The sequence below is a fragment of the Dermacentor albipictus genome, chromosome 3 (genome assembly GCF_038994185.2).
Source record: "Dermacentor albipictus isolate Rhodes 1998 colony chromosome 3, USDA_Dalb.pri_finalv2, whole genome shotgun sequence".
Taxonomy (NCBI): Eukaryota; Metazoa; Arthropoda; class Arachnida; order Ixodida; family Ixodidae; genus Dermacentor; species Dermacentor albipictus.
In genome coordinates, this window is record NC_091823.1 from 95,609,117 (window position 1) to 95,628,830 (window position 19,714).

The 19,714-nt window shown below is 45.1% G+C and overlaps 1 protein-coding gene and 1 long non-coding RNA gene across 3 annotated transcripts in view; one reads left to right on the forward strand and one right to left on the reverse strand.

Moving 5' to 3' along the window:
• Bcat (Branched chain amino acid transaminase) overlaps positions 1–6,636 on the reverse strand; it is a 42,457-nt gene extending 35,821 nt beyond the window's left edge. The window contains exons 1-4 of the mRNA XM_065433252.2: positions 6,276–6,636; positions 5,373–5,441; positions 4,548–4,754; positions 1,860–1,970 (exon numbers count right to left, since the gene is read on the reverse strand). Coding sequence (XP_065289324.2) covers positions 1,860–1,970; positions 4,548–4,754; positions 5,373–5,441; positions 6,276–6,311 — 423 coding nt within the window. The 5' untranslated portion in view covers positions 6,312–6,636. The remainder of the gene's footprint in view (positions 1–1,859; positions 1,971–4,547; positions 4,755–5,372; positions 5,442–6,275) is intronic.
• An 8,838-nt stretch (positions 6,637–15,474) lies between these two features.
• The window catches only part of LOC139057479 (uncharacterized), a 67,918-nt gene continuing 63,678 nt past the window's right edge, over positions 15,475–19,714 (forward strand). Inside the window, exons 1-2 of one of the 2 annotated variants that reach the window (XR_011512840.1) lie at positions 15,475–17,464; positions 19,168–19,319. This is a non-coding gene — a long non-coding RNA (uncharacterized lncRNA). The remainder of the gene's footprint in view (positions 17,465–19,167; positions 19,320–19,714) is intronic. The other variant, XR_011512839.1, reaches the window with a different exon arrangement.

Sequence of the window (19,714 nt, forward strand, 5' to 3'; positions counted from 1 at the left end):
GAGGCAAGTCCACTATACAGGGTTTTTTACAGGTCTGGAGCCATCGGTCTGGTGCGGTTTACAGGTCCGGTGCCATCGCGTTTGGACCCTTTCTGCACTATTGCCAGGATCGGCCCACATTTTTGCTTACGAAGTTGAAAAATGCATGGAACCCTAGCCATAGACAGCTTCTCTGTAAAAGGCTATAAGCACAGCGAACATGGTGTTTTTGAAGATGAGTTCCTAGGCAAGGCAGGCATACTTTGCTGCTGATAATGGCAGCTTCAGAAGACTAATAGGCAGCTGTTTAAATGGCGAAATTGAAGGCAGTCACATTTCATTGCACCGTCGTTTTTTTTTTTTTTATCTTCAAAGTCCCACTTAATTCAAGATATTAACCATCGAATTTCAACTGTAAATCCAGGCAATAATGAAATCAAGTGCTGCAAAAGTGCATGAAAGGGGTCCCCGCCATCATATCTGACTGAAACACCCCGTAACAGCAAGCTTGGAAACCGAAAATCTTGGCCAGTTATGGCAGCTGGTACGCTTTGCCTGGCAAGCGTGTGCGGGTCAGTATTTGTTGCAACATGTTATCATTCGAACTTCGCTACACCTCATTTAAGTGGCGTTGCCGTCTGATGCGCAGCGGGACATGCTCAGTCTCGATATTGCCTCGACTGAGTTTTGGAATTTTATTATGAATATCTTAAATTAGGCGTTTTTCAAGATTTTTGGTAGGTGTGCATGAAAATGTCATGTCTCCAAAATAGCCATTTAGACAGCTGCCCCAAAGGCACTAATAAACAAGTTAACTAATGAATTTTTGTTAATTTGTCTTTTGAATCTCACATTATTGGCTGCAAAGTATGTCTGCCTCACCTAGGAACTCGTCTGCAAAAACACCAGGTTCGCTGCCCTCATTACTTTTTATAAAACATCTGCATTGTCGGGGGAAAAAAAAAACTCCCTGAATAACGTGAACAAGCTTTACGTGGGCAAACAAAGGGTGATACAAAATTTGCCTGGTGGCAGGTAATCTAGAGCAACTCCCCTGAGCCTAGTCCGCAGTTAAAGCATACGAAGCCTTCTTACCTCCCCTATGGCAGGAAAGAACCCATCGCTTAGTGCGATGCCTGCTTAAATACAAAACTTAAAGTGCGATCTGGTAAACCACGAGAGTGACATAACTTCTTCGGTTCCTTATTGGTCTCTTCTAACATTACTTGATATACCAGATGTCAAGCATCAGCCTTGCCATTGGCCAGGCCATAAGCTTCACTGTTGCATCTGTGAGGCGCAATACTGCAAGTGAGACCGATCCCGTAAGGTAGGCACACTTGATCAGTACAACGCCAGATGAAATGCAAGCAGACATTGGGCAATGCCGCCAAACATTACAAAGATGAAAGGATGTTCCTATTCCTAGGGAAATAACAGCCGAGGACTAGACTTATCCCATGTCAAATGTGTAGAAGCATGGAATGAAACGGGAAAAAATGGCCAGTGTGGTGGAGTGTGTTCAGCTTTTGGCAACACTGTCGTGGTATGCCTCGCGACCAGTGCCCTGAGCTGACTGATATGGTAACTAAGCTAGCATGCAAATCACAAATGTGGACTAGATGGCCCAGTGTCTACATTGGTCTGCTGCTGACCAACGGATCACAGAACTGAATCCTGGCGATGGCAGCGACCAGGGACTGATGACAGTACAAACGATCGTGCGTTTACACTTGGACACATGGTCAATAACCATAGGTGGTGAGAACTAACTGAAAATACTCCACTACAAAGGCGCCGGCATGTTGCCCATAGTGTAGATTTTGTACATTAAACCAGAAAGATTATTGGAATGTAAACCACAAAAAAAGAAAACTCACGGGAAAGTCGAGTCTCGCAGCGGAGTTTAGAAGTCGTCGCACGTTCATATCTGGCCTAAACAGTCGAATCTTGTCGTCCTGGCCACGGTACGCTTTCAAGCCTTCGAACAGCTGCACACCAGAGAAAAGTTCACATCGTTAGTACCCGGCAAATTTGTTGCAATTTTATGTCTCCACATATATGTCAAAATGAGCACCTGTTTCCCACTAAAGAGAGCTTACAATAGATGGCTGAAATGCACACACATATTTCAAGCTAAGCAGTCACACAACATTTTTTAAAATACTGACAACAAAGGCTTTGTGCATATGTAACCAAATGTGCACACTTCAATCAGTAGCCTATTTTTGTCGACAGCACTTCTTTAATACCAGAGTCACAAAGCTAATTAACATATAAAAACTCAATAACAGAGGTGTGAGAAAGTTGTGGCCAACATTGAGAAATTAGTGATGCAAAACTATTGTGAGTGTAAAACCAAGACTACCAGCATAAGGTAGTGTAAAAGATAGTGTAAAAAAGACTGTATTGATAAAGTGCTATCAATAGTATTACAATATTTTACTATGAAACTATTGATAGTGTAACAAAAGTTATTGATAGTATTACAATAGTTCGCCAACAAGTCCACTAATAGACAAGTCCCCTAGTTGAAACATTGGTTCCAGGAATATTCTTTGTTCAACGACTATATTTATCACCATTGAGATTAGCCACAAAAGGTGTGCCCATGTAGAGGGTTGTCAACTGTTAGAATAAACCTCACCAGAATTCCAGCACTGGTAAGAATCTAAATTTGAGAAAAATCACAGTAGCCTCGCCTTAATATGAAGCAGTGGCATTAAACTTTTGTTTTTCTTTTTTACTGTTGTGTCTGTGTCTCGGGACTCAATCACAGAATGGTACCTCATTTCCTCCATTGCAATCAATTATTACCGATACCCTTAATCACGACCAACCCTGTCTAAGGTTCAAAATGAACACTGCTACCAGCATAAGGTAAATGAGGTTTACATCAATGTAATGTAGGCAGTGATCATGTGCTAGAGGCATGTTAGTTTCTAAATTAGTTTGCAAGCCACACACATGCAACACCTCGTTAAAACTATCCGAATCGCCACCACCATCATTATTATACTGTAATGAAGGGAAGCTGATGTTTTTTGGCAGGTTGGAATCGTTGCTATTCTGGATGGGGTCAACTACATTTAATTTACTCTGCCACAAAGCTGCAGATCAGAAAGTGATGCAAGTGTCAAACAGCGACAGGGTGGACAATTTCAAGGTTGGCAGTAGGATGAATGCCGACATATCCTGTACGTACGTGACAGGTGTCAAGAGCTTTAATAATATAACGTAGATGTATGTGCTATCGTGGAGATAACACCGAAACACTGAAAGGTATTGACTCCCATAGCAGGCCTGGCGGCAGTGTGCTGTGATGCTGCATTCAACCAAACTGCTGAACACTTACTAACTGCTCGTATAATGTGCCAGTGGCTATACGAGTAAAATTACACGCTGCATTTTTGTATCTTTATGAACAGTTTGGCTGGGCCACATAAAGCTTCTAACCCATTTTGGTTGAAGCTGTGTCCCCAGAAGTACTGTTCATGGGTGCATCCTTAGATACTGTACTATGTATCTAATACCATTGTCACACGATGCCTTTGCTTTCTTGCGCAAAGGAGCCAATTGCAAGCGATAGATCCGGGTCGAGCTTGTGCAAGGGCGCCAATTGCAGTCGAGAATTTCCATCCGAACTGGGCTTGATCGTGACGAAGGTGTCGCGTGTGACACCCATACAAGCTAGAATGCTTGTATTGTTTTTCTGCTCTTGCTCATTTGTGATGTTTAGTTTTCATGTCCAATATACATATTTAGCTTTATGATCTGTTTTTTTCTTGATGTTAACCAACAGCCTATACAATCACAAGGTTGTTGGGAGCACTCCATGGTAAGCAAGGGTACAGATCCGGAATGCCTGGTAGTGAATGATCTCAACATGAACAGAAATGTCTGCTCAAGCATCTCGATTGGTAATTTCTGCCCACTAAAGTCACGAGAAGCTCATTGTCGCAAAGCATGCATCCCACTGATGTCTACTCCAAGTCTCACAAATTAAATTAGAGTATGCTTTAGGTAACATTTAGCATTAATACATGGCCAAAGATATCCCTGTATACAGAGATAATGAACGGCTCAAGCACTATAAAGTTAAAATATTGTGTTCTGCCGAATGTTCTGCATCAGTCATGTTTTTCACTATACATATTGAGGATGTATCGGCTTGTACACAAACAACCTTTAAACAGTGTTTTCCCTCTAATAGTGGACAGTTCCCTGCACTCCCTATGTGCATCACCAGAGCTGCACCAGGGCTATGTAGTGGTGCTACAAGAATCCTGTTCACTCTACAGAGCTTTGCATGATTGAGGACAAAACAGCAGCCCTGCGCTGCACGGCTTGTAGTCAGTTCCGGTAACATGCTCACCGATGAGGGAGGTATTGAGAACAGATATACCACTGAACAAAACACTGTAGTGCATTTGCCAGCATCAGGCAATACATTTAGGCTTGGGAAGAAGTGCAGGTGTGGGATCCATATAATTTTGCTTATGGGTGCAGTGTTTGGAAGAAATGTACAAGTTAGCATGGAAAGAAAAAATATAAATCGGCCAAAGTACCTCTTGAGCATAATGAAGAACCTTGGCTGCAGGATGAAGTTCCAGATTGCGCAGAGGTGATATTTTCGGCTTGCCCCAGCCTTCAGCACTGGTCCATCTCACCGTAAACATGTGGTCACTCATGTCTTGGCCGAATAGCAGCTTCGAGGGGTCGGGCTTTGGTTTCCTGTTGGCAGCTGGCACGAGCTCCACTTCAAGCTCATTGAACTGCAACGAAAATGGTTTCCCTTTGTGTAATATGGCCTATTTTTAACGCAAGATGTCAAATTTCTTTCTTCTCTGGGCATGACATTTACAGATAATCCTGATTGCAGCTCACGTATCATACTCCATGGTTAGTATGCATGCTCTAACGTGACAGAAAAACAAACTGCATCTTTTTAAAATTGAAATGTAACATCAGCAGCCTCGACTCTTTTTACTTGCAACTAATAACTGCTATTTGTAAGCTACGAGAGAGAAGCATTTTTGCACCACGAAAAAAAAAAAGCAGGAACACAAACAAACTTAGCAAACGACAGTTATTAAAACATAACACGCAAATGCAATTCTTGAAACACAGACATCCACAGTCATTATACCATTACAGGCTGTCTATTACTTCACATGACAATACACTGGATGAGCTTCGCAAGACACACAGTACCTGTACTAGTGTATCTTCGGGGTTCATGAGCGGCAGATGACTTCTCATAATGAGAGATCACCAAACAAGATATGCCGCAAAGTATGCTTTCATGCAGAGCTCAACATCTGTTCATCACATTATATAACCGCTGCACATGCAAAAGAAAGAAGCAAATAAAAACGAGCAATGATATTTACCATAAATGTAGACCTTGCTTTCTCGGCATCCTTCTTAGGCTGATCGGCAGCGCTCCATGAGTACCGCACCTGAATGTGGTTGAAGAAACAAACAGCATGGCATTAGACTGCGCGTAATCAATGACCGAGTGCCTTTAATCTCATGTTATAGTACTCCAAGCTGCCTTGTAGAAAGCTCAAGGTAATAGACCTTTGAACCATAACAAACCCCTGCCTTGGCAGCCGCGCCAAAACATTGCTATCGCCTTCGTTATCTGCTTTATAACAAACTTGATAGCTGGAGGCCGTTTGCGGCGCGGAGACCGATTAGAAAGTTATCATTCAGACTAGACAGTCGGCATGCATGCACGAGAGTAAACATAGCAATGTTAAACAGTCCGGCTCGTACGACTCTCTCACGCGGCACTCAAGACGATAACGCACCTGGAACAAAGAAATTAGCACCATTATCAACTGTGGCGCTTGAATTCACCACGGAATATTCAGACACACCAGTGGCACATATGTAACACCGTATATTCACACTCTCAACAGCGACAGGTCCACGTTTCTTTCGAGGAGCCTTGGCGCCGGCCTCGTGTAGTAAATCACCACATCGCCCTTGCAATGTCGCAGCGAAGGTAGTCGTACTCGCGTACTGTATTCTTTTGTGGTTGTACTTCACACACGTAATCAGAACGATTTAAGTTACGACGACGGCTGTCGACACATTTTGCACAAGATTCGCCAAAGTGGCAACACGCTTTAACCTAACGGTATGTTAGAGGAACCTTGACTGCTGAAACGTGAGGAAACTTGCCCCATGCGCCTTTCGCACGTTGCCGCTGCTAGCGGGCCGGCTAGCTCGTTTGCTCCAAAGAAAGTAAACGCAGCACACCGCATATTATTTTCTCAGAAACTTACATTGGTTCTGATGATTCGAAGAGACCGGGCAAGCATCTTCCAGCGGTACTAGCACGTTGACGCGGCGGGAGCGCAGATCTCACACACACGCCACCGCAAGGCGAGATTGCCGAGGCCGGGAGAATCGGAGAGGCCGCCGGAGACACAGGAGAGCAGAAGAAAAAGAAAAAAAGAAAAGACCACGCGATAGTTTCTGCGCTAAAGTTGCAGGCGGCGCTAGAGTCGCCTTCCGCGTTTTGTGAACGTTAAGCCGCTTTGTGTGAAAAGCAGCACTCTGAAAACGTGATATATCTGTTGATAGCAGCGTTGCAAATGCTCCGAATCGAGAGATACCTGGGACAGCGGTATTTTCAGTATAGGCGGCGGATTCTTCGGCCACGACTCGCTTCGGGGAAATGCGCTACGTCGCGCGCGGTTGCAACGCAGCTGACGAACGTTGGAGGCTCGCCGTGACGTCGAAATGACGTACGCGGTTGCAGTCACAAGACGGTCTGCCGCCACCCGTGAGGAAAGAATCGAGCGCCCAGGCACAAGCGGCGCAATTCGCATGGCAGTTTTCCAGATTGTGGTTAACAAATTGACGGGCAAAGTTGAGTCATACTCCCACAGATAGGTACGTGTTCAAAGCGAACAATTACGCACGGCCACTAGCAATGAATACGACGAATACAACTAACGCAAGCTCAGTGGAACATCTATTTGTAGTGTATAACGGCGAATTATCGGTCATTTTGGGTGAGACGGTGAACTCAAATTAAGGCGTTCCTGGGTTTGTGCGTTTCTGAATTTGTTCTGTGACGCGCCATGCTTAATGCTTTAGAAATGCACCATACACGCTTCGTATAACAGGTATGTAAATTACGGGTAAATGTTTTCTTTGTTTGGACCATGTATCCGTCAGACCACCTGCACTAGCTATAACACCCTCCCCCCCTTTTTTTTATAAAAAATTTTTGCTGCGTGCAAGTTGCGAGCGCCGACGGGAGTATATCAACGTGTGCTATACTGACACGCTATTTCCGCTCGATCGTATCGCTCCGCAGTCGGTACTCTTAAATATTAATAGGGCAAGTCTGTTCTGCTGAAGCCCGCAATGTGGAGGCAAGTGCTTGAAAGGAAGAAAATTGACGCCTATCCGGACTGTAGCGACTGTAGCGCGAAGCTACAAAGGATACCCACACGGGTTTCTCGAGAAAGCCTCGCAATCGAAGAAAAGTTCCGGACCAGGATGAATTTTTCTTCAACAGCGAGGCCTTTTTTTCTGAGAAACCCGTTTTCTTTGTAAACGAATTCGTGCTACAATTCGGGTGGATGAAAGTGTTTCCCTGTAATTTAAGTATGAATACGAATTTATCTATTTGCTCCGTTTCTTTTTCTCACAGCTTAAAAATATGAATGAGACGAATGCTGCCAAAACAAATACAGATATTGCAAGAATTTTGCATGCTGGTCTGATTACACATCATGCATACGTGTATGCGACCACGTGGGTGGTTCGATCTTCTCATGCTGAGAGCAAATTAAGTTTTAGAGCCTTCTGACAGACACTCGAGTACTCTTTGCAAGTTATGTTAGGAAACTAGAGCGACGCTCTCACCTATGTTGTGGGAGTGTCGTGTTATATCAGCTACAATGGCAGTAGCTCCGGAGGCTATTGCGTCGAAGTGGGCCGCAGCTATGCGCCTCAAGACGCAAGAGTGGGCAGTCCAGCAGGCCCTAGAGGCGGCGACGAGGCAAGGCCTCCAAGTCCCCTCATGGAAGACCTGAGCCCGGGTCGTTAAACTTCGCCGGATTTAAAATAAAGTTGTTTCCATCCACCCATTCTGAGAGGTGCCCGCGTGCGACACAGACAGACGGTGACAGATGTGTATCACCTTGCCATAAAAGAAAATTCCATGCCATGGAAGCCGATGTACGGCCGATTGTGAATTCTGTATAAACAGTTGTATCCTTGCATAAAATATACAACATGAAGACATGTACTGTCGTTTCCCAGGCATACACGTAGCAGCGGCAAAGTCCTTTTCGTTTATAGCTGCCGTGATGTTCATGACTTTTTCTCCTGAAGGTGCACAGGAAAGGAAAGTGTCTCGCAGCGATTAGACAGAATCGTTGCAAGCAAATAGTCAAATATTCGTCACTGCAAGGTTATTTCATTTATTGTCAGCGCGCACGTAGGCGCAACTATGTGTGTAAATTTAGTACCTGCTTGCAGATTTTATGTAATAGGTAATTTATTTTCCGCGTCCCAACAGGCCTCGTTTCTCGTTCCATAACTTCACTACAATATCCTTATATCTAACTTCTTCTATACAATTTCTCCGTATGTTCGTCATAATTTCTTAAACCATTTGCAGTGTCTGTGTATCTGACAAATGTACGTACATACTTATGACGAATGTATGTATTTACTGTAGTTTTCAGTTACTGCTATTCGAAGTAACATATAATGAAGACAGAGATCTTATGTTTAATTAAAATGCAGAGATAATGAGCTAAAGGAAAATGAATGTGAATGAAAAAAAAAATTAACTTGCCGCAGGCGGGGACCAATTAAACTTAATCTGCCGCATTACGCGTGCTATGGTTTAACAGTTATATGGACACTAAAGGCAAATATTACCTCAAGCTAAATCGATAGATTACTGCTTAAAGATATCTAATATTATCGCAAACAGGGCCTCAATAATAAAGAAACTGAGGTAAATGCAGGACATCATTAGAGACTCCCCCCAGAACATTCAAGCACTTGCCCGATCGATGACGAAAGCACTCCTCAATTAAATTCTGTCACTATAGTACGCAACCACTCGTCGCAAAAAGACATCCTTGTATTGTATTATAAGACGAAATAAAATGCCACTTCCCCAGTTCTATTTCATTTCTAGAAAAAAAAGAAAAGAACTCGTTGAAATTACCCTTGGCAACGACGCGGGCAGTCGAAAGGTTTCGTTTTCGCTCGACTCTGCGCCGCCCACGCTTTCGCGTTGCAGTAGTTTCGTTATCGCGTAGTACTGTGCTGGTTTCGCTGTCTCGTGAAACTCGCACCAACGGCAAGTAGCAGAGAATTCAACCTCCATGTGATGTCACGGGATGCCCGAGCGGTCTACGCCACTTGACTAAAAAGCAGCTGCAGTGACCAATCCACCGCTCTGTCATTCTGTCATGGGTCGGTACCGCCGTCTGTCGGGCGCTGTTTTACTCACGAACGGAACCAAAGGGTGGTGATGGAACCAAAGGGTGGTGATGGCGCATGCAACGTCACCACTCTTCTGGGTGGGTGGCGGGAGATTTGAATTTCGAAAAAGGTATTCGAACCCTTTAGATGTAATTTTCTCGTAAACCAAATCTTTTCTTGTCACGAAACAAGCGTTGCGAGCGTTCTGGAATGGTATTTAAACAGTCCACGTTGGCTACGTATGTATTTGCCTTTAGTGTCCCTTAAAGCTACAGCGGCGGCCATATTCCTGCCATCTTTCTTGGGCATTTGTGTAAAACGTTAGCCCTGAGTGTTAGCCGCTCAAATATGTAGGTTCGGCCCCTAAGTGTGCTATGCTACTCTATGATTCGAGATGTACATATTGCAATGTGGTGAAGAGTGGTATTTTATTGAACCCTCGATCACAACTACAATAATGTAATACGACTAATATTGTAATTGTTCGGAGCACATTTTGGTATTTCTTCTTTATTCACGGGAAACAAAGAAATTTTCTTGTTGTATTGAATGCCAGTGTTGTTGTATGGCAGTTTTCTCTTTCATATCCTTTTCTTTCTTTTCCCTGTTATTCCCATGCTCATATGTATTGTTACAATCGACTTCATGTTCGGGCCTGTGCGAATGCTCACAATATGGTTAAATAAATAAATAAATAGATAAATAAATAAATAAATAAATAAATAAAAGTCATCTTTCTATCCACTCCCATTTCCCTTTATTCTATTAATTATCTCAACATTTCAATTAAACAACAATAAATAAATTCCCCTGTGTTTTCTCCAGCTTCATCGTTTGTTGCTTCGTATTAATGAGTAACAAAAAAGTCGAAATTTCACCCGACAGGTGAAGCAATAACAGCGACAGCAATGTATTAAACAACTACAGGAATCAAGCTTCGTAGTTTCATAGGCCGTATACTTGCAGTAAACATTCGCCTACTAATAAATTAGCAAGCACGGTGCCACGCGCTCACATGCAAACATGGACAGATCTCACTCGATGACTGCCAACACTTGCTATCAGAACGAATGCTTCGGACTGCACCTCACTTCAACGCACCTCCGAAATTTGAGATTACGCGACCTCCAACACTACAGACGCACGGGGGACAGCACACTCGGCTCTCTGGCTATCTCGGTTCGTCCAGTACTTGCAGCCGCCGCAGATTATCTCGGAGGTGCTATTTATGCTTCCCTGAAGGGAGCACGGCTCAGCGCATATTATCATCATCCTGGCTGCGCACATTGCAGGGCAAAGGCCTCTCCCACACTTCTCCCACTGCCCCGGTCATGTGCTAATTGTGGCCATGTTGTCCCTGCAAACTCCTTAATCTCATACGCCCACCTAACTTTCGGGCCGCCCCCTGCTACGCTTCCCTTCTCTTGGAATCCAGTCCGTAACCCTTAATGACCATCGGTTATCTTCCATCCTCATTACATGCCCTGCCCATGTCCATTTATTTTTCTTGATTTCAACTAAGATGTCATTAACTCGCGTTTGTTACCTCGCCCAATCTGCTCTTTTCTTATCCTTTAACGTTGCACCCATCATTCTTCTTTCCATAGCTCGTTGCGTCGTCCTCAATTTAAGTAGAACCCTTTTCGTAAGCCTCCAGGTTCATGCCCCGTAGGTGAGTACTAGTTAGACATAGCTGTTATACACTTTTCTCTTGAGGGATAATGGCAACCTGCTGCTCATAATCTGTGAATGCCTGCCAAACGCACCCCAGCTCACTCTTATTATTCTGATTATTTCAGTCTCATGATCCGGATCCGCGGTCACTACCTGCCCTAAGTAGATGTATTCCGTTACCACTGCCAGTTGCTCGCTAAATATCGTAAACTGCTGTTCTCTTCCGAGACTGTTAAACATTAATTTGGTTTGTTGCAGATTAATTTTTAGACCCACCCTTCTGCTTTGCCTCTCCAGGTCAGTGAGCATGCATTGCAATTGGTCCCCTGAGTTACTAAGCAAGGCAATATCATCAGCGAATCGCAAGTTACTAAGGTATTCTCCATTAACTCTTATTGCGACTTCTTCCCAGTCCAGGTCTCTGAATAACTCCTGTAAACACGCTGTGAATAACAATGGAGAGATCGTATTTACCTGCCTGACGCCTTTCTTTATTGGGATTTTGTTGCTTTCTTTATGGAGGACTACGGCGGCTGTGAAACCACTATAGATATCTTTCAGTATTTTTACACATGGCTCGTCTACACCCTGATTCCGTAATGCCTCCATGACAGCTGAGGTTTCGACTGAATCAAACGCTTTCTCGTAATCAATGAAAGCTATATATAAGGGTTGGTTATATTCCACACATTTTTCTATCACCTGATTGATAGTGTTAATATGGTCTATTGTTGAGTAGCCTTTACGAAATCCCGCCTGGTCCTTTGGTTGACAGAAGTCTGAGGTGTTCCTGATTCTATTTGCGATTACCTTAGTAAATATTTTGTATGCAACGGACAGTAAGCTGATCGGTCTATAATTTTTCAAGTCTTTGGCGTCCCCTTTCTCATGGATTATGATTATGTTGGTGTTCTTCCAAGATTCCGGTACGCTCGAGGTCATGAGGCATTGCATATACAGGGTGGCGAGTTTTTCTAGAACAATCTGCCCACAATCCTTCAACAAATCTGCTGTTACCTGATCCACCCCAGCTGCCTTCCCTCTTTGCATAGCTCCCAAGGCTTTCTTTACTTCTCCCGGCGTTACTTGTTGGATGTCAAATTCTTCTAGATTATTCTCTCTTCCATTATCATCGTGGGTGCCACTGGTAATGTATAAATATCTATAGAACTCCTCAGCCACTTGAACTATCTTATCCATATTAGTAAAGATATTACCGGCTTTGTCTCTTAACGCATACATCTGATTCTTGCCTATTCCTAATTTCTTCTTCACTGATTTGAGGCTTCCTCCGTTCTTGAGAGCATGTTCAATTCTATCCATATTGTACTTCCTTATGTGAGCTGTCTTATGCTTGTTGATTAAATCGGAAAGTTCTGCCAGTTCTAGTCTAGCTGTATGGTTAGAGGCTTTCATACATTGGCGTTTCTTAATAAGATCTTTCGTCTCCTGCGACAGCTTACTGGCATCCTGTCTGACGAAGTTACCACCGACTTCTATTGCACAATCATTAATGATGCCCATAAGGTTGTCGTTCATTGCTTCAACACTAAGGTCCTCTTCATGAGTTAAAGCCGAATACCTGTTGTGTAGCATGATCCGAAATTCCTCTATTTTCCCCCTTACTGCTAACTCATTGATCGACTTCTTATGTACCAGTTTGTTCCGGTCCCTTTTCAAGTCTAGGCTAATCGAGTTCTTACCATCGTATGGTCACTGCAGCGCACCTTGGCGAGCCCGCCCAGATCTGCTATGATGCCAGGGTTAGCGCAGAGTATGAAGTCTATTTTATATCTATGGGGATAAAGGGAAATAAATAGGGGAAGGGGGATAAAGGGAGAAAATAGAAGGACTGGTCGTTGGCAGCACCGTCCCGCGGGCAGTACATCAAGGTGGGCCCCTAGAGTGAACACGGCAGCCAGGTTATCTCCATGGGGCTCTAGAAGAGCTCTGAAGAGCATAGGCTGCGTTGACTTTTGGAGAAACGTAGGTCCGCAGGAGAAGCAGCAGGCAGGCCCAGGGCAAGAGCACAGGAGGTGCTCCAGCGTCTCTTATGCGCCGCACGCAGAGCAAGCCAGACTCCGAGATATATGGCTTGATAGGAGGAGACGCGCGTTCGCCTGTCCATGTGATATTGGCATGTGCCCATTCTTGGCCAACCGTCCTGATTGACCTCTGAGGGAAGCTCCGCCCAAAACGTACGCACATCACTGTGCACGAACAGCTAGGGAAAGAAGGAAGCACAATGACCCATGCTCCGACGCAGACGTGGCAGTTTGGACCTGAGGTCATGTGAAGGAATGTCCCTTTGCAATTGTACAAGCCCGTCCTGGCAGTGTCCAACTCTTTGCCATGATTAATCGCAGCTTGAAATGGTTCTGACGAGGTCGTCGTCTTGTTCACCTTTGTCGCGTTCTCCATGAGTGACATGGTTTCACGGAGTAAACGGCCGGTCAAAAGTGCGGTAAACGAAACTGTTCAAACGCGGTGGCGCGTGTGGGGCAGAGTCGAGCGAAAACGAAACCTTTCGACCACCTGCGTCGTTGTCAAGGGTAACGTCAATGAGTTATTTTTCTAAAATATCGAACAGAACTGGTCAATTAGCACCTACTTCAGTCTGATAATGTAAGACAATGATATTTTTATTACGGGCTGTTGAGCACTAGTGACAGAATTATAATGAGGAGTGCATATGTCATATGGCTAGCACTTGAATGTTTCGGGGGAGTCTCGCATCGTGTCCTGCATTTGCCGCAATTTCTTGATTGCTGAAGCGCTGTTCGCGATAATATTGACGCATTAGACATTCTCGAACTTAAGCGATCACTATGCATGTTCACTTTATGCTTGCCTTTAGTGTCCCTTTAAACGGCGCAGAGCCGAAGCCGAACGTTGTCTCTCTGCCGCTAAAGAGGATGCAGATCTCAAGAGGCATGTGCGGTTACGAGCGGCCCAACAAAGCTAGCTATTTCTTTCAGAGATATCAACCCAAAGTTGGTTTTGCCGGAATTTTTTAAACACGGCCTTTGTTGTTGTCTGACGAGGTCATTAGCCTTGAATCATTTTACAGCTATTTCATACAGGAAAGGAGAGCAACGCCATGCGATAAGGCGCACATGTACAAAATGTATAGGTAGTCATTGTGCGGCTCACGCACAGCCAGTCGCGCCTGTTTGTCCGCAGTTATAGGAAAAACGTGGATGTAAAAACTCGTGTCCCCAGCAGGTTTCGAAATATCGGCTGTGGGCAGACGTTATAAACGGATTTTATTTATTATATTGAGTGAAGAGAAATGAGAAGTTCTCTTTAGAACCAGCTATCTTAAAGGCTCAAACACTACTCAGAAAAAAAGAAAGAGTAAAGAAGATGAAAGTCTGAAATACCCATATAATAAAGCAAGCACTGCATACAGTATAACACAAGTCACAGGAACGTAAGCATGGTCGTCCCAGACAATATTACTATCTATGGGCCGTATTACGTAAAACTATTCCAATATGTTTTATTCCAATCTCCTGACGTCACATTTGCGTAACCGCCGACGCAAGCATCGGGCTGTCACCTGCAGGGTTGTCTGAAAAGACAAATCAAATGCTACCCTCGTTCATAGGAGGTCACTTCTGTTTGCTTGAAAAACGAATAACATTGCCTGCACTGAGCGGCTTGTTTTATCTAATTGGCTCACAAGAGGCGAGGAGCATGCTCAAGTGCAGAGGGATTCGATGCTGCCGAACCAGTGGACTGAATATCGATAACCGGATGAAGAGGGTGGTGCCGGCGTCTGCGATTGGTCCGCTTTCTCTTACTTAGCTTGCGGTGGCTCGTCGACAATCGCGGCGGCATGCAACGGAAGCTTAAGAATTACGCTAAAACGGATCCTCAGCAAAGAAGAGTTGGCAGAACGAGGTCGTAAACGTGCCGAAAGTTCTCGAAAATGTTACACGGCCACGCAAGAAGCTTTATTACACGCAAATAAACCAATGCTCTCCGGCGGGGGCGAGTAGCCAGTGCCGGAGCGATTGGCGACAGCCATCTTTTATTCCTTTCGGAGTGGGGAGCCTGCGGCTATTCAGAAGAAAATTCAGTTTTCTTCGGCATATTAATGCATCTTTAACGCGTACGCGTCACTTTGACGCGGTAAGTTTTTGCGGTTTTGTGATGTCACGTGAGAGGCAGGTGAATTGGCTGCAACCCGAAAACTTGTGACTAATAGCCGAGCGCTAATGGCAAAAAGGCCTCGAATCAGAAAGAACTATTTTTGTTTTATTCGGTCAAATTATGCATAATCAGTGTGTACACATCATATCAGATGGGGAGCTATCGCGGTTTCGTGACGTCGTGTGACAGAGAAGTGAAGTGGGAGTCCAATCGTTGATCAATCGCGATGGGCTGATTGCAGAAATGGAATAAAAATGTTTGGAATAGTTTTACGTAATAGCGCCCTATCTATCTATCTATCTATCTATCTATCTATCTATCTATCTATCTATCTATCTATCTATCTATCTATCTATCTATCTATCTATCTTAAACGACATATGTGGCCCAAGTTGAATACCAGCTTGGGTCACTCGGTATGTGCTCGTGGTCGTGATACAGATGTGGTCGTTGCATCGTCGTGATTCCAGCTTTGTCACCCGACTCTCCTCAGGTCGTCGTCGTCACGCCATCATCGTCGCACCGTCGTCAAGCATTCGTTGTCACACAACCGTCACGATGCCGTCGTAGTCGTTCTGTCGTCACTCCAGCTTCATCATTCGACTATCGTAATGCCATTGTCATCACGCCGTTGTCGTCAGATAGGCTTCATGATACACTCATCGTCAAGCCAGTGTAGTGACGAACCCGTCATCATTTCAATGTCCTCATATCGTTGTCATCCGGCATCGTCACTGTGTTGTCGTCTTACATTCGTTGTCATATATCGTCGTGATAATGTCACGGTCGTTCCATTGTCGTCATTTTCACTCCATTATCCGACTCTTGTCATGCCGTGAGTCACGTCATCGTCGTCGTACAGACGTTGTCATACAATTGTCATCATGCCGCCGTTGTCACGCTGTCGTTTTGCCATCGTCACCACTTCAGTAACCCATTGTCTTCATGCCGTCGTTATAACGTCATCATCGTTCCACAGACACCAACCCTTCTTTGTAATCCTATCGTAATTATGTTGTCGTGATTCAATCGTGATTATGCCGCTGTTGTCATGCCATCGTTGTCATTGCATTGTCGTCTACAGTCGCTATCATGCACCGTTGTCATACCATTGTCATTGTGACAACGAGGTCGTACTATTTCGTTACTCCAGCTTCGTCATCCGACTCTCATCATGCCGTCGTCGTCACGCCATTGTCATCGTACAGGCTTCATTAAACAGTCGTCGTCACGCCATTATAGTGAACGCTCGCAGTCATTACTATCTCCTTATGTTACTGTCATCTAGCATCGTCGTTGTGTTGTAGACATACATTCATTGTCGTAGCGTCGTCGAGATGACGTCACGGTTGTTCCATTGTTATTATTCTATTTTCTGCCTCCGACTATCGCCATACCGTCGTCATCACGTGATCGTCGTCACGCTGTCGGTCGTTTCACCATCGTCATAACTTCACTTCATACCACCTTCGCCGGTCTATCGACGTCATCTTCTCTCATCATTAGGTCGCGGCGATGCCGCCATTGTCACGCCTTCGTCGTCATTGCGTCGTCGTCAAATGGTAGATATCATGCATCCGTTCTCATACGTATCGTCGTCGTTATGCCGTCATAGGCACGTCATCGTCGTCATTCAGTATCGTCATCCAGTTGCCGTCATACTTTCGTCGTCATGCCACCTTTTTCATACACTCTTTGTCATCCTACGATCCTCATATTGCCGTCCTCACGCTGTCGTCGTTATACCATCGTCATCATTTCAGGTTCGTCATCTCATTATCGTCATGCGGCCGTCGTCATACCGCGCTTGTCGTTCATTCTTCGTCATTCCATTATCGTCACTGAGTCGGCGTCATCCAGTCATAGCCATGGGTGACCTTGGCAAGCGAGTGACATAGCAAAGCGGGAAGATACCGGAGACGAGACGGTCATTTGCGGAATCGCCAGCTGCGAGAGAGAAAATCTGGGGGCGTTTGCGCCCTAAGTTTCTCCCTTTGCCTAGGTACCACGGAGGAGAAGTTTCTATGCTCGTTTTGTATGCGTTTGTCCCTAGGCGAGCCGGCACTCTGCCGTGTGTCGGCTGGCGATTCCTTCACGTCAATGTCTGTGTTCTTGACGAAGCCGTGCGTGCCGTGCGTCGTCCACAAGTTCTCCTCCTGCGTCTCCGTGGATGTTGCTGGTAGGTTTGTTGCACTTTTTGTCGCAACGGTAACATGCGGAACGTGCGACGGGATCAGTGAATCATTGATCAGTGAACCTGTGATATCGAGGATCAATCGGACAACTTTAATGCCATAGCATTTCGCCGTGTCCATCATGCGTTGGTTGTCAGTGCATACTGTACCCTTCAAGAGATTCGCGTGAACATGCATGTCTGCATGTTGAAACATATTTAGCACCCTGTAGCTAGGAAAAGCGAAAGTCGTTATGCAATTTATGGTCGTAGACCACTCTAAAAGGTGATGGCGGCCGCAGTGTTCCGACTGGTGTTATAGAAGTGGCGGGGTGCTTTTTTCGTCCCGACGATATAATGGATTTTCACCAGTACTGCGATAGGACGGTATACGTCACCGGCAAACGGAGCCCTCACGAGAGCACCTGAGCTTACAATGACGATCTGTCTAAATGTACGTCCGATCCTGGCCACGGCGGCCGCATTTCGATGGGGGCGAAATGCGAAAACACCCGTGTGCTTAGATTTAGGTGCACGTTAAAGAACCCCAGGTGGTCGAAATCTACGGAGTCCTCCACTACGGCGTGCCTCATAATCAGAAAGTGGTTTTGGCGCGTAAAACCCCATAATTTAATTTAATTGTACGTCCGACTTGCCTGAGCACGAGGTCGCGGGATCGAATCCCGGCCACAACGGCCGCATTTCGATGGGGGCGAAATGCGAAAACACCTGTGTGCTTAGATTTAGGTGCACGTTAAAGAACCCCAGGTGGTCAAAATTTCCGGAGTCCTCCACTACGGCGTGCCTCATAATCAGAAAGTGGTTTTGGCACGTAAAACCCCGATTATTATTATCCGACTTGCCTGCTTTGCTTCCGTTTCGCTAGCTCTGCGGCTCCCGCTTACCGATTTATTGCACATGGTTTTGCTGAAGAACCTTTATTTATATCGAAGGGGACCATTCAAATATTCCATTTAAAAGTCAGAGAGCAGCGTACAAAAACCGTTGCACGAGCGAAGGTACTGCTCCAGGAGAGCATGCCTGGTCTACAGTATGGCCCCTACTCCTCGCCCGGGAAGAGACACAAGACATCTTTAATGAGACGAAAGATGGCTCATTAAATCAATAATCCGCCATCACCAACTCGGCACGAGCGCCGCACGGGCGAGAAAGTCTTTCCGACGTACACCCACTTTAGCAGTACATTTCAACTCGGCATAGGTCACAGATTTCCAGAAGCACAGGCTGGTACACTTGGCTCACTGTAGCCCAGTACTGCCCGGTACTGCCATTTTTATGAGACACCTGCTGCTGCTATCCCTTGCCACAACTGTGCGTTCACTTCCTTAACAGTGCCAGGACTGATGCTTGGCATCAGTAGCATTCGTGACAGAAAATGCTTGCTCTTTGGCAACTGATGACCCAATTAATTTGCTACTTTCTTCTGAAATTTGTGCTCATAAGTGCTGCTCTTGTTGTCACTGTCAAACTGATCTCCTTTGTGTGATCCCTTGTACTTTTTCTGTACCCTTCTCCCTGCACATGCTTGATCACTTTTTGTTGCTCTTCCCTGTCGCCATTCCTCTACAGTGGCACTGTCTTTTGCTATATGTGCCTGGCTGTCTATTGCTTATGCCGCATGTTCACTGTAATGATTTCCTTTGCCAGATACGTGAATTATTAATTGCTAAAAAAACTTTTATCTGCAGGGTCTCCTGGAAATTCATCCACAGCTGGAAACCAATATTGTGCTTCATCCCAGACCACAGCTTATCTCCACATCAAAGCCTTTACATCTCCAGTCTCACTCACGTTCGCTCTGAACAGAAAAAAAAAAAGAACAGTTGCTGCACTTCACAAGGCAAGAATCCATCTCGTCATTTTCTCCTGCTGGGGGGGGGGGGTGGGGGGGGTATTCTGTAAGAGTACACCTAGTGGGCTGTCCATTTCGGCCACTGCTGATTGGATTCAGCTGTGAGAGGAGGAGACCAGCAGCCCTAGCCAATCAGTAGCGGCCAAAATGGACAGTCCACTAGGTCGGCTCTTACGGAATACTCCTCCCCACCCCCCTGCTCACCACATTTTGCCTGCTGGGTTTCTCTTGTCATGTATGACTTTGCACATACTTTTCGTTCATGTTCTCCTTTCTGCTTTGTCACTACACCTAAGCTTTTTTTGTCGTTGTTCAAGCAATAGCTCTTCATTGCCATTGCTATTTTCTCGGCCTTCACGTATTCTATTGCAGTCACTAGCGTC